At 40.1% G+C, this 13,835-nt stretch overlaps 4 protein-coding genes across 6 annotated transcripts in view; 2 read left to right on the top strand and 2 right to left on the bottom strand.

Annotated features, from left to right (window-relative positions):
• Positions 1-3,528, top strand: part of LOC143207330 (phosrestin-2) — a 53,180-nt gene extending 49,652 nt beyond the window's left edge. For both annotated transcript variants that reach the window (XM_076420692.1, XM_076420683.1), the window contains exons 10-11: positions 1,601-1,882; positions 3,090-3,528. In XM_076420692.1, coding sequence (XP_076276807.1) covers positions 1,601-1,882; positions 3,090-3,383 — 576 coding nt within the window. In that variant the 3' untranslated portion in view covers positions 3,384-3,528. The remainder of the gene's footprint in view (positions 1-1,600; positions 1,883-3,089) is intronic.
• Positions 1-6,053, bottom strand: part of LOC143207386 (14 kDa phosphohistidine phosphatase) — a 73,822-nt gene extending 67,769 nt beyond the window's left edge. The window contains exons 1-3 of the mRNA XM_076420810.1: positions 6,011-6,053; positions 4,976-5,089; positions 4,603-4,773 (exon numbers count right to left, since the gene is read on the bottom strand). Of these exons, the coding sequence (XP_076276925.1) occupies positions 4,603-4,773; positions 4,976-5,089; positions 6,011-6,038 (313 nt within the window). The 5' untranslated portion in view covers positions 6,039-6,053. The remainder of the gene's footprint in view (positions 1-4,602; positions 4,774-4,975; positions 5,090-6,010) is intronic.
• Positions 6,054-6,150: 97 nt separating this feature from the next.
• Positions 6,151-7,850, top strand: LOC143207341 (pseudouridylate synthase TRUB2, mitochondrial). The gene is made up of 5 exons (XM_076420721.1): positions 6,151-6,357; positions 6,426-6,604; positions 6,677-7,085; positions 7,259-7,395; positions 7,485-7,850. Exons 2-5 carry the CDS (start codon positions 6,457-6,459, stop codon positions 7,781-7,783), a joined length of 993 nt encoding a protein of 330 aa, XP_076276836.1. The 5' UTR covers positions 6,151-6,357; positions 6,426-6,456; the 3' UTR covers positions 7,784-7,850.
• Drosha (ribonuclease 3 drosha) lies at positions 7,832-13,664 on the bottom strand. 2 transcript variants are annotated; one of them, XM_076420595.1, is made up of 11 exons: positions 13,442-13,664; positions 11,784-12,710; positions 11,474-11,717; positions 11,191-11,382; positions 10,769-11,126; positions 10,277-10,694; positions 9,045-9,996; positions 8,780-8,989; positions 8,395-8,717; positions 8,177-8,322; positions 7,832-8,113 (listed from the first exon to the last, which is right to left on the bottom strand). In XM_076420595.1, the coding sequence occupies exons 2-11, from the start codon at positions 12,689-12,691 to the stop codon at positions 7,947-7,949; spliced, it is 3,918 nt and encodes a 1,305-aa protein (XP_076276710.1). In that variant the 5' UTR covers positions 12,692-12,710; positions 13,442-13,664; the 3' UTR covers positions 7,832-7,946. The 2 variants fall into 2 exon arrangements, with proteins under 2 accessions (XP_076276710.1, XP_076276719.1); XM_076420604.1 differs by lacking the exon at positions 13,442-13,664 and adding an exon at positions 13,197-13,399.
• Between the last annotated feature and the right edge of the window lie 171 nt (positions 13,665-13,835).

The following is a 13,835-nucleotide window of genomic DNA, read 5'->3' as shown; positions in this document are numbered from 1 at the left end:
CGAAAATTATTCTTCTAGTAATGCAGCTTTGCACTAAAAGCAGAAATAAATCGAAGGATCGTTCGTTGAACGCACAAGATGAAGGACCTGGATCGAGGCAACTATTTCTAATTAATTCCTTGACTGAGATTCTCGAGTTTTCAAAGAGTTTAGAGATCGGAGGAGGAGAACGACTTGAATGGAAACAAGTGCACAGTAGTAGTGGACCGTCGACGGTCAGACGCAACAGGCGTTGCATATCTCACCGGGTCGCGCCACGCTGTGCATACAGAGTTTACAGAGCCATTCGATTCCAAGCTCGAAGAGGATCTTAATATCTCTCTGTTAAACGATTTTCCGAAACTCTGTTTCTCTTCTCCTCTTTTCCCAGGACTTTGTTCGAACTTCTACCGTGATTGGAATAAACAATTGATCTTTTCTTTGCGACGTAGACGCTGGGTTACAAGAGGACTTCTCCTCTCGATAAGCGCGTCACAAAGGAACGCTCGATAAATGTGTTCGAAATGAAACTCTTGGATTTTATGCTTTTATGATAAAATTGAATTTAAAAATATTCTAACCTACTTTTTGACTTACTGAAATTATTGAAGGAGGATTATCTCGCATGAAGATCCGCAGTCTACTTATCAAAACTTGATTCGAATAATGCGCAATCTCTTGTCCAAGTGCTCGAGGGATCCTTCGAGAGGACTAACGCCCTAACTCCCTTAAATTTCCGAGACAAAAATCTTAATCGCCCACTGACATACTCGGCCTCGGAACGTATCGCCGTGATTTGAATGAAAAGCTCGTTTACGTTCTGAAAAACCGCAGGCCAAATGCAAATTCTCGGGCCACGCTGAGACGTGGACCAGTTTGCGAGACTGTCGTTTAGATGCGGGATCGAGAGAGCGAGGAAAAGATAGCGCGGAAAACGTTAAAAATATGCTGAGCGGATTCGTTCTGTGCCTCCTCGCAGCTGACAAATGGAATTCGTGCGTTTATAGAATTCTTCCTCGAATTTCGATCTTCGGAAACACAGCGGACCCCTCAAAGAAACAAAGAGATACTTCTACGAGCCTAATTTCTATAAATCGTGTCTGACAAGCATCGCTCCCAAAAAATATTCCGAAGGTAAACCACATGTAATCGAGCCGAGGAAGACAAATTACAATGAAAGAATTTGAGAACACGAACGTGTTGGACTCAGCTTATTAAAATTATAGAAGAATGAAGCTTCTGTGTGGCTTCTGTTCTTTGTAATTGATGTAAACAATTTTTATTTGCCTGGTCGCACGTGATATATAATTTCGAGAACTCTTCTCTGTCTTTGTGGAGAGTGAATTTCGAGTAGGAATCCTTTCCCAAGTCAAACAATGCGTTTTATATAGATCGGAGAAAAAATTAGCTCCCTTATGGGGTCAAAAGGCTCGATTGCCTTTGAGGCGCAGTTCGTTAGCGAGAAACGGCGGACATCGCAAACGGGCTCAATACGCGTTAACTTTGTTCGAACATTTCAAACAGGCTGACGCGCGGCCGCTGTTCGAGTTGAAACTCGAACGGCCAGCCGTTTTGCACGATCGGGAATTAATCTTTCGCTTTGATCTTTGACCGAGGACAGATTTTCATCGTGCAACACGTGGACGTGTGCATGTTCAGCAACGGGAAGTTCAAGAACGTGGTGGCACTGTTGTCGTCGCAGGAAGGCTGTCCGATCGGTCCCGGCACAAACATGAGGAGGACTTACACCCTTAGACCCATCAAGGGCTCCACCAAAAATTGGATCGCGTTGGAGGACAGCTACACCAAGGTGGGAGCCACTTTGGCCTCCACGGTCGTCTGCCCTGGAAACTTGCCAGACGACAGAAACGTTTTCGCGATCTACGTGTCGTACTACGTGAAGGTAATAATACCAGGCTTATTTCACGACGAAGTTTCTCGGGAACAGACTATAATGTAACGTAGGAAAAATTAGGGGCAGTGTACGTCGGTTTTCTGATTTTTTATTTTTACCTATATGTTCACAAGACTATGGTACACTTAGGAATTTTCATTTCGCGATTTGATTTCATCTCACTCGGACAATTAACTTGTAAAATTGTTATTTTCTAATTTCCAGATGTCCTAAAAATATTTCACAAGAATGGTCATGTACCTTGATATTTTATTCATAAAACGATTCGCGTTCCAGAACTGAATATTAAAAATTAATGTTACAGAAGAGTTTCGCTAACTACTTCCTGTCCGACGACTTTTTATTACCCCTTCATTTTAGCAAATAACTATTCCCGGTGCAACGAGGCAGTGTACAAAAACCATGTCCACGTGCCAGATGCTCGCTGCCAACCGCTTGTCTGATGTTGGCGAACAGTGGAAGCGAAATTGCAAGTTTACGTAACTGACATAACGTGCTGCTGGCACTGCTAATCTTTTTTTGTACTCTTCTTGAAGTCTATTCGATAGCGAAGAGGGCACTTCGAACGATCAAATTCGATTCCCTTCACCTTAATTTTTCAGCAGTAGCTAGATTATTATTCTGTATTAAACTCTTACGTATCACGATCTAATACTAGAAATACTTTCCTTCGGCGAGATACGTGGTTGAACCAGATCCAAAAGCATAACAACTCGAGGAATATCATTAACGACACTGTTTACATTCGTCTTTTCAATCTGGTCCAAATGTGACTACTGTAATTTTATACTTCTGCTCGGAATTATGAATAATACCACACTTTGAAGCAGTCAGTTCCGTTCCTATTTCGCCGACTATCTTAAACGTCTACTATTTAAAGCCTCGACTCAGTTTCACTGTGTTCCATTGCTCCGACCTATATAATACTCGAATCACTACAAATTCGATTCAGAATAGTTAGACGCAATTGCCAAATGATGTAAAGTCGGAAACACGATTGAGTCTCTAACAAGGGACACCGCAGAAGTGCAACACGCCGATTTTGATCAAATTATTCGACTGAGGAACAACCAATGCTGAATTAACAAAACACGCTGTAGAATATATAGACTGAATGCGTACAATACAAAACATGAAACAAGTTTTATCAAAATAAATGCTTATTAGTTTTATCAACTAATGCGCCTCTCCGCAGGTGAAGCTGCTGATGTCAGCGATGGGCGGAGAGGTGTCCCTGAAGCTGCCGTTCACCTTGATGCACACGAACACTGACCCGGACCTGGTCGGGTTTCCATCACCGATCCGAGAGCCGGGCAAACACTTCGGGAAATTGACAAGCGAGGAAACCGCGGAGAGTTACGAGAAGTCGGAGGACAACGAGCACAGATACAAAGGCGCCAAGCTGGAGCCGATCAAAGAGAAGACGAAGGAGCTGAGGGACATCGACGTGGACCTGATAGAGCGGTTTGAGGAGGGCGACAGCACCTGAGGGCAGGTGCAAACCACCGAGGAAACAAGGTCATCGTCGAGAAGCAACAGCGGCTCGAGGAACGTGAAAACCTCGAACCACAAGAACTGCAAGCTGGGATTCGACATACAGAGGGCTTGGTGCTGCTTCCGGAGGGCTTCTTAGTCGAGCACAAGCCTAATCTTGCTGAGATTCGCGTTCCTGTTCTACCCTGAAACACATCACTATCGGAATCCTGTGTACAGCTTCTCTCTCTATCCTGAGTTGAGAAGAGGAACGAAAGTTCTTAAATTAAAATTCAAAAGTAAATGTAATTTATTCATAGATTTATTCAATAACATATTTTCATCATCATGTTGTTGAATAAACCTATGAATCTTACTTTATGTTTGAATTTTCATTTAAAAACGCTACGAACTTTCGTTCCAACCCAATATCACGTTGACGGGTAGACCACGTAACAGACTACTGTTTCCACTTTGACAATGAAACCAAATAAATCGTTGCGAGGCTCTTGTGCAGTTCCTACTCACGACATTTCTACCGTGAAAGTTATACTGCCCTTCCGATTGTCCTCCACTAATGGATCACACACTGTGAGAAGTGTCTATGTACTCTTTCTGACACACCTTGCAAGTCAATTGTGCACATGGCAGAAGATATGTATATACATATACGTATATGTATATCCGAGATCTATTTTTTTAGATGATGATCGTCACGTAATTTCTAGGTTTTTATTTGTCTCGACGTGAATGTTCTGTGTCACTAAACTAAGCATCCTCTAAGTCATTGTACCTTGTAGGATAAGGCGAAGACTTTTCTCTGGACGAATGGTAGAATCGTGTGCAGAGCTGTACAGACTGTGTCTTTGTTACTGTAAATAGCAGACCACTCGCATTCCAATCGTATAAGAGTATGCGTGACACGCATGCCTAATGTTGTGAAGCTTCTGAATGATTTACTATTAAACAGAAATTTTAAGATATGTACTAGCCGTGTGATTATTTCTCAGCTGAAACGCACGGTATTTTTGTCCTTCGGGCTCGGAGTTCGTATAGATAATACGCAATCGCTGAATTGGGAAGTAGATACGAAGTTAGTAAAATATCAGTAAGAAATTCGTTATAAATTTTGTAATATTAATTTAATAGGTTCCTGGTGGCTACAGCATAAATACAAATTCGCAAAACGAGTAGGTGAGTATATAGAATAATTAGAGCATTGTAAGTCTACTCACAGTGCCAAGATGATCTAACGTAACCCCTGACGATGGGTTTGCTGGCTTTGGTGGTTTCATCTTTCACATTAATTAAAATATACTTAAATCTTCCTGTTTCGATATCCACGTCGGGAACTTTGTTCAGAGTCTCAGACATTGTGGCGAAATGTCTGTTGTTTGAGAGAAACGCTGAAAATCGTCATAATAAAACATAGGTTAGTTAAATAGAAACATGTATCAACATAACCTATACTCGCCGGAATGTTTCGCACATATACAGTATTATAAGGATAGATTTGATTAAACTCATATTGGGAAGTGTTCAATGGTAATAGATCTTCAAAATACTGGACAGAGGGTAAGTTATTATTACGTAATTGTTGATAAATACCTTTGAATGTTAAGAGCCGGCCAGTCAGTGCACCAACTCCAAATTTTTGGATTGCCCCCATCTGGATCCCCGTCGCCATGACAGCTGATGACAGCGCGCGAATTGGCGCGAATTCTTTGAATACGATAAGAATGTATATTCTAGTGTTGCCAACTCCACGAATTTTTCCGTAGAACTACGGATTTCTCATCTTGCCAAAGGTGACGTCTGATTGGTCTATTAGCATCAGGGGCGGGCGAGAACCCGAAATTTTTTTGGAATGGCGGAACGGGTGCCCGAAAATTTGGATGTTCTCGAATTTATCGGGATTCCCGAAAAAGTAGGGATTCTCGAAATAATTTATTCTTTATATATTTATGTAAATATATAATATATTCTCGAAATTTTCTCGGGACACCCGATTCCTTCGGGAATTTCGAAATTTTCGGGAACCTGACCCGGCGACCCGAGTCGGGTCGTCGGGTCACCCGACCAGTGTTGCTAGATGGTACGGGAAAACTCGCGCATGCGCGACGATTCCAGCGTCATTGAAGTACGAAATCGGGCACCTTGGTTGCCCCGCATAGCTTCGCAGAATCTTTTCTTCTCGATTTTCAAACATAACGTTTAATATGCGTATGTTATATTAAAATTTGATGTGTATGTACATGTAATATATAAATATATTCTAATTGTATATATACAGTAGCGGACAAAAGTTTAAGACCGCTCTAAACTTTAGAGTCTAAAGAAAACTTGCCCCACGAGCTACGGACTGTAAAACGCAGATACGTTCCTGGATTCGCCGCGCATGCGCGAGTTTTCCCGTACCATCTAGCAACACTGCACCCGACCAGGGTCGGCCGACCAAATGACCAATGCCTGTGATCCAGTATTCCAGTGTTCCGATTGAACCCACCGTTTTTCGCGCATGCGCGGCAATTTCAGCCTCAGTAACGTAACCATTTCGATGAAATCGGGTAGCTTGAGCACCCCGCAGACTTTTAAAAAAAACTTTTAAAATTTATGAATAGTTATAAATAGTATTAACAATACCTCGTCCCGCGTCACGTCTCTCGACCATCAATCGTCCAGCCAATAACACCGGTACATTCCCGCCAATATAACTGCCTCAAGGCATCAGGGCCCTGGCCGCTCTGCTGCGTCATTGTAGATACGCCACTGTCTTGGCCGCGCATGCGCGAGTTACGGTGGGTTCAATCCAGTTCAATCGGAACATTGCTGTGCTGTAATCTGGCGAACAGTTCGAATTGTTTGAAGTCTCTTTGAGACATTCTCCAAGACCGTTCAATACAAAATAATGAAATAACAAAATATCGACGCTAAGAATAATGTAGATAGCAAAGTCTATAGTCGTTATACAATCGTCTAATTAGCTTCACGTGAGTAATCAATACATTTTCCAATCGGTGTATTGTTCTAGCGAGGTTAACGAGGTTTATTTTAACAGGTCTTAACACAAAAGAGAAACACATGTCACAATGGGCATTCCTAAACATGTAATACATAAATACGTAGACGATGCAAGGCTACTCTTCAAAGGATTAAACGGAGTATTTGTTGTTCACAAACCTGCTGGTAATCATTTTCCTGCTATGAGATCAACAATCATCATGAATTTATGTAGAGGTAACAGTACTTACTTTATCAAGTAAAAGGTACTGTTTATGCATCGTGTATTTTACAGTTTCGCATTTTTAGATTTAAATAATATGTATGTAAGACCTCCGTCTAAACACGTGGCTATAGAAGGTCCTACAAACGAACCAATGAAAGTTATTGTACGCGATAGTTTCGCTGATGATACATTGGTAGTAGGACCTCGATATCAACCACAGGACTTTAGGCTATCGTGTACAAAAATTATGCCAGGAGATTCTTCTGGAGTTACTGTGTGCGGTATCAACCATGGTAATAGCGCAATACATAGCCTAAGAGATGCCACGGTTACAAGGTTTTACAAAGTTAAAGGATTGCTTGGTCAGGCAACAGATAACTATTTCTCTACTGGAAAAATAGTCGAAAAATCTACGTATAAACATGTAAAACGTGGTCATCTTGACAAAGTATGTAGCATAATGCAGTCTTCGCATCAGAGGAAAATGTACGAGTAGGTATCAAAATTTTTAAGTATCAACTACTGATTACAGAAGCTAAATATAAATTTATTTTCCTCAATAGTTCGAACATATTGAAAATAGTGTATCGACATTCTTGAATTCTTTCAATCTTTTTACTATTTTAAATTGTAACTCTTATACATATTCTTCTGTATATTCTCAGATTATGTGGGATAGATCTAGGTACTCAAGCAGCATACGATCTGGCAGTGAAAGGTCTATTAAGACCAGCGGATCCAAATATTCCTATGCTATATACAATCAAATGTATCGATTTTTCACCCCCAGAATTTACATTAGGCAAGTAACATCTACAGCATCAGAAAATTTTAGAAGTCTATCCAACATAAACGTGCAAACTCTAACTCTAACGCAATATAATTTTACAGAAATAGTTTGTATAAATGAATACGAAATGTACCTGAAGACTTTAATTCAAGATGTCGGAATGAAACTTCAGAGCACAGCCACCTGTACTCAAATTCTCTGTCTTCAAGATGGTTTATTTACATTGGAACATGCATTATTGAAAAAGCATTGGACTCTGGAATCTATCTTAGGAAACATGAGCATGTGTCAAAAGATTCTTATGAGCAATAAAAATTTGTTGCACCAAGAAAGTCCTGTACTGGTAGATTATAATTCCGAAGCTAAGCTCACAGAACATCAGAAACAATTACCGGAATGAATATAGTTAATTAATTTTGTACAAAATGTATCATACACAATAAAATAATTTTAACGCAAATATTAAAGATTTATTCTATATACTGTTATTGTAGGTTTATTACACATTTTATACAAATTATATCCCAGCTTCGATTGCAACACATTAATTTTTACCGGTTCGATTACGTTTCACTCCGACACCTTTTAGAACGCTGACTGGTGTCGTTATCGTCGTGTTTGTCGGTAGGTTTCATAGATCTTCCTCTAGATTTATGCTTGTTTGGCCACTGTTGCATTTTCATACTCTTAGCTATAACACGTTTTTGGTGATCCAACTGTGGGAACAAGTCTGCAAGAAAAATATATGATGTGAAGCAAAAATTCCAGACATTATGAAATTTGATTTTCATACCTTGCGATTTTTCTAGAGCTTCTTTGGCCGAGTTCATCTCCGCTTCTTGTATGCTATGACCGGACGCTTTCGCCAATCGTTTTCCTTGAAAATATACAGCTACGGTGTACACCCTAGTATTTGTGGGACCCTTACATTCGATCACTCTGAAAATAAAGGTCAGCAATTATTATACTTTTCGATACTGCATTCCAATTTGAAATGTTATCACAACGTACTTATATACAGGAATGTCAGGCTCTCCACCATCCATCGTCCTTAACGTTAAGCAACACTGTTGTAATTTACTCTTTGGATCATTCCAATCTTGATTCATGATAAAGTCCTGCAAACGCGGGAAGAAACATACGTCACAGAAAACATGACAATGCTCTAAGCCCTTGTCGACGTAAAGAGCTCCTAGAAACGCTTCGAGCAAATCAGCTCTGTCTTTGGTTTTTAATTCGGCTTTCGGATTTCCGTAAAGCGCGTATTGAGTCATTCCTAAATCATCACAGACAACCGCTTGTGTTTTATTATTCACAAGGGAACTTCGTAAAAGCTGTAAAATATGCAGACATTAGATTACAGTTCGTAGTAAAACAATTAAATTATACTACTGACCGATAGGTGACCCTCGTGATGTTCTGGAAAATACTTGTACAAGTACTCTGAAACGATGAGCTGTAATACAGTGTCCCCTAAAAATTCTAAACGTTGATTCGAACCCAGCGTTAGGTTCGTGTATCCTATGCTGCGATCGGTAAATGCTCTTGCTAGGAGACGAATGTGATTAAACTCGATGCCGATGGACTCTTCGAACCTCGTTAATTTCTGGAGAAAAAAAATATTAATTAACGAATTAACATTTGCATGAATTTACATTTACCTGCAACAATTCAAAGCTCGGTATCCATTGTCTGTCGCCAGTTGGCTCTTGTTCTTGCAGAGGATGTTTCGGATAATTCACCCAAACTTTCATGAGATCTTCTTCATCCTTGAACAGTGTTTCGCCGAACACTCTGTCAGCTACTTCTATACCTCCGTCGAGGAACAGCGAGCCCATCAATGCTTCGAAACAATTCGCCATAGCGTGTCTCAATTCCAAATCGTGGCACAGATCACTGCCATGGGCGTAGAGCATGTATTCCTCCAAGTTCAGTTTTTTCGCTAGCACGGCAAGATGTTGATTTTGTACGATCGCTGCTCTGTAAGTTGCCAAACCACCTTCTTCTAAGTCAGGGAACATGTGAAACAAGTGAATCGACGTAAGAAATTCGACGACAGCGTCTCCCAAAAATTCCAATCTCTCGTTATGGGCTATCGAGGACTCTGTTTCCGTTCTCGCACCGAATCTCGACATTATATTGATCAACGTATTGATACCGCGTTTCCGTGTGTTCATGTAATGAATCCGTCGATCGCCATACTCGGGCTGCCTTATCCCGCAGTTGGTCAAAGAGTTTCGAGCATGATCTGGATTCGTACCGAAGTTCTCGCGGTAGCTTGGATGCGTCAATGCTAATTGGAGAAGATACCTATTCTTAAACTCGTATCCTAACGTGCGCTCTAAATTATTCAAAGATTTGTGGAATCTCAAATGGCAAACAAGCACGGGAATTAGCATGGCGTGCTGTACCATGTCGCACATAATCCCAGTCCTGTAAAATCCTTCGGAACTCACATCCACGGTGACGTCACGCTTCATTTTACTTTGCGTTCGTAATTCTTGGAGTTTGTTTTCCTTCGCTTCCAGCTTTCTCTTATCTTCGAACGATGGCTTCGGCATGTTGGCTAGCAAGTGGCGAAATTTCACGTAGTCCCTCCATGCTTTTTGATAACTAGAATGAGAAGCGTGAAATTGAAGCTTCCTGTCTCTGACGAGTAGAGGTGTGCAGGAAATCGAAAATGTCAGATCGGGGCGGGTCGGGAATTTTATTTGGAATCGAAATGGATTCTCGAATATATCGGGATTTCCAAGAATTTTGGGATTCTCGGGTACATCAAGATTCCCAAAAAATTCGAACCCGACTCGAAAACCCAGCTCGTATCTGACAGTTTCGGGTTCTCGCATAACTCTACCGCCGACGAACAATTTTATAAGAGCACATATATACTTACTCTGCGTTTCCCGCATAGCTAAGCTGTGGAGGCCGGATTCCAAAATGAACAATTTCCGGGTACGCAATCACGCTGGGGGACAGATCCGTTTGGTTCCTGTCCAACTGGTCCACGCGAACGCTGCACGGCTTCTTCCCAGGAAACGTGACTATCATACCCTTCACCTCGTCCGCAAAATTCTGCCACTTATACTGTGGCATCTCTACTAATCTAGGTAAATCTCCTGGATCTATTAATAATTTACTACTTTTTATCAAATAATTCAGTACTTCGTTCATGGACAAAATTTCTTGTCCATTGTCGGCCAAGTCGCGCACGAATCTCGGCATAAAATGAAACTGTCCACAACCAGATTTATCTTGCGCGGCTTGTAGATCGAAATCAACAAGCTCCAATACTTCATTGAATAAATAATTTTCTGAAAATGAAAGTGATCTATGAAATGTATGCTACAGTACAACATGGCGAGTGGAAAAGCACGATGAATCTTACGAAAGAAATCCAATTCCTGGATAGTAAAATTTTCTGGCAACTTCTCGTCTATGTAGAGAATCGTGTATTCTATATTAAATCTGATCACTTTGCACGTTGGTAATTTGACGAGAGGAAAATGAGAGAGCATCGAAAATCCTTCGAATATAAATTCGTGTTCGTCGTGCTTGATTATTGTTGGCGTTTTAGTGAGGAAATTCGTTGGCGGGCTAATTGTTATTCGATAATGATACAGTTTGTCCGCGTTCGTTGAGTTTAAATCACATTTGAATATTGCTCCTTCTCCTGCGTAAATGCCATGGCGAATTCCCGATCTTCTCGACTTCGCACTGCATCTACACAATGGTCCATCATTCATCTGGAACACATCAAATTGTTTCAAGGATTCTTTAAAGATTGGCAAACCCTTGAACCATACTTACTTCTCCTGGATCGTTGAACCACATTTCCGGATGTAATCTTTGCGGATGCTGTTTCTTCGCCATTAGTTCCTCCATTGTTCTATCATCTTCATCCATTGAGCTATCGCTATCCGATGAAGAACTGCTACAAACTTCTGATTTGTGCCTACATAGACGTGCTCTAGTTTTCCTCGGTGGTGGTTCATAAGGAGGCTGTGAAATATAAAATTTACAATTTTTATTTTCTATAAATTTCTTGTCTATTAATTACAGTAAACCTATTTATTCTATATCTATTAATTACCTGCAGAGCTCTTGCAGTTGTTGCTCTATCCAGCAATACTTTCCTAAACAGTTCACATAATTCGTGTAATTTTAATGTGCCTTTCATTATTTTTGGATTATTCTCGTCTCTGCTATAATACAAATCTGCTGGTGCAGTACGTGTCCAAACTTTCCTTGCATTTTCCATTATACCTTCAGGTCCCATCGCCGACAATTCATCCATTTTTCTTTCCATATCTTTACTGGTTGCACAATAATCCTGCCTGTAAATTAACGCAATAGTAAGAAATCTTTCTAAAACACATTGTGATAATAAATTCGAATGCTACCTATATTTCTCGAGAAGTAACTCTCTTTCCGTTGGGTCCCTCTTCCCAGATGCATTGTTGTTTGGACTACTAGCTCTAGAGGAGTAAGACTCTAGCGACCTCGATCGTTTCCTGCTTCTGTGACTGGAATATGAACTTTGAGAACGCGATGTGTACGTGGAACTTCTTCTGTAAGATGATCTTCTATCGGAGGAGTCTTCGGCGTGCGATCGTTCTCTAGAATTCGATCTATTCCTATGATATTTCGAGTATTTGTCTCTCTGAGAATCGTATCGTGATTTATACGGCGATTTGTTAGATCTGAGTCTACTACTTGGACTTCTAGAACGTTTCCTGCTAGTCGAATGACTACTCGAAGATTCCTTATCTCTGCATTTCCAGTCGGATCTCCTACTTTTAGGAGAATCGTTGCTTTTCTCGTACACAGGCTTCCTGGTGTCTTCCTGCGCTTTACTAGTCTCATACCAAGAATTCTTATCGTTCTGTGATTTGTTCCAATCGCACGAGTAGCTGTTCGAACTCCATTTTCCAGTGTTATTGTTGTGATAAGTAGATCTATCATCCCAATTTGAATTGAAATTTCCTGCAACTGGTTGAGAGTAACCAAGAACCCCGTAGTTTTGATCGTTGCATTGTGGCTGTGTTTGATTTTGGTAAGAAATATCGGAGTAAGAATTTGGAGCATCGTTTCTGTAACACGGTGTTACAGGTTGATACGAAGGCATGAAATTAGCTGGTCTCGCCTCGGGTATAGTAGAAACAGGCATGTTGTAAGACGGCGGAGGCTGCCTAAAGTTTGGCGGTGGGAAATTTGGAGGGGGCACAGAATAGTACGCCATGTTCTGTTGTGGAGAAACCCCTGAATTCCAAAAATATGATTGGCCCACATTTGGAGGAGGATTTGCCATGTTTTGCACAATGATTTATCTGAAAAGCAAATAAAAGTATTTCAGAGAACCATATTCATAATTTTAATACATTTTGAAGTAGCAGGGAACATTAATAAACAAGAATGCAACAGTCGAGTTAATGAACAATTTTCTTGTTTTTTTTTGTAAAGAATATCATTCTTTTCTTTAAAGACTTTTCTTTTCTATTTGTGTTGTGTGCAAGTTAATCGAATTTCAAATTCTACGAATAATATTAACTTTGAACGAGAACATTTTGATAGCGTTGAATTCTTACAAACTTGAAGGTATAATGAAGTTGCTTGTTGCACTTTCGGCAAGTGTTTTTACTTGTTCAATACAAATTGAATACAATCTGGATAACTCGTGTCTCGAGAAATTCAGTGTCACTTTGAATTACAAACTATAAACAATTGACGACCTCGTTTCAAATTGTTGCTCTAATCTTATATTTCGAATTAGAGACTATAAATAATTGAGAATCACTGATCAAACTTTGACTTACTTCGACTTGCAGACGGTTTTCACGAATTCTAGATATGTACAAAGGTTAAACATAACCATGTTAGTTATACAATACAAGTGATTTTAATATAATACAAGTGTTTACAACGTAGCAGAAGTAAACGAATAAAATTATAAAATTTCGAATTACACCGAGGTTCGACTATCAACTATATACATATATGCATGACGCTTATGAAGCTTTGTAATCTTTGGGATCTACTGGGATCTACTAAATTTACTTACATGTATTTGTACAATGTTTGATTTTCTTCAATGAGATGAAATTCCGATAGAAAAATTAGTCGTAAAAATAAATAAGACATGGAGCATTCGCTGCCCTTCCATTCTGTTTCGACATTTGTTCAGAATTGTTAAGAATAAAATGTGTAAATGTGTAATCGCTTCTTTCGAAGCACTGTGTCGTGTCCAGTCGTGTCACACTTACACACACTTACACTATGTTACATTGCGAACTAGTACGACATCTACAGGTGTAAGAAACATGTCATCTCTTCTGGCGGCCTCTACGAAGCAAATTATTCAAGTTTCTCGTAAATTAGTGCCCGATTCATTCGGGATTTATGCGCGCAAGTATCGAAAATATTTGTATAATATACTTTACCCCATTTCTATCATT

Source organism: Lasioglossum baleicum, chromosome 1, assembly GCF_051020765.1.
Source record: "Lasioglossum baleicum chromosome 1, iyLasBale1, whole genome shotgun sequence".
In the NCBI taxonomy this organism is placed as follows: Eukaryota; Metazoa; Arthropoda; class Insecta; order Hymenoptera; family Halictidae; genus Lasioglossum; species Lasioglossum baleicum.
The sequence above is the reverse complement of the archived record's forward strand: the minus strand, read 5'-3'. Positions and strand labels throughout refer to the sequence as shown.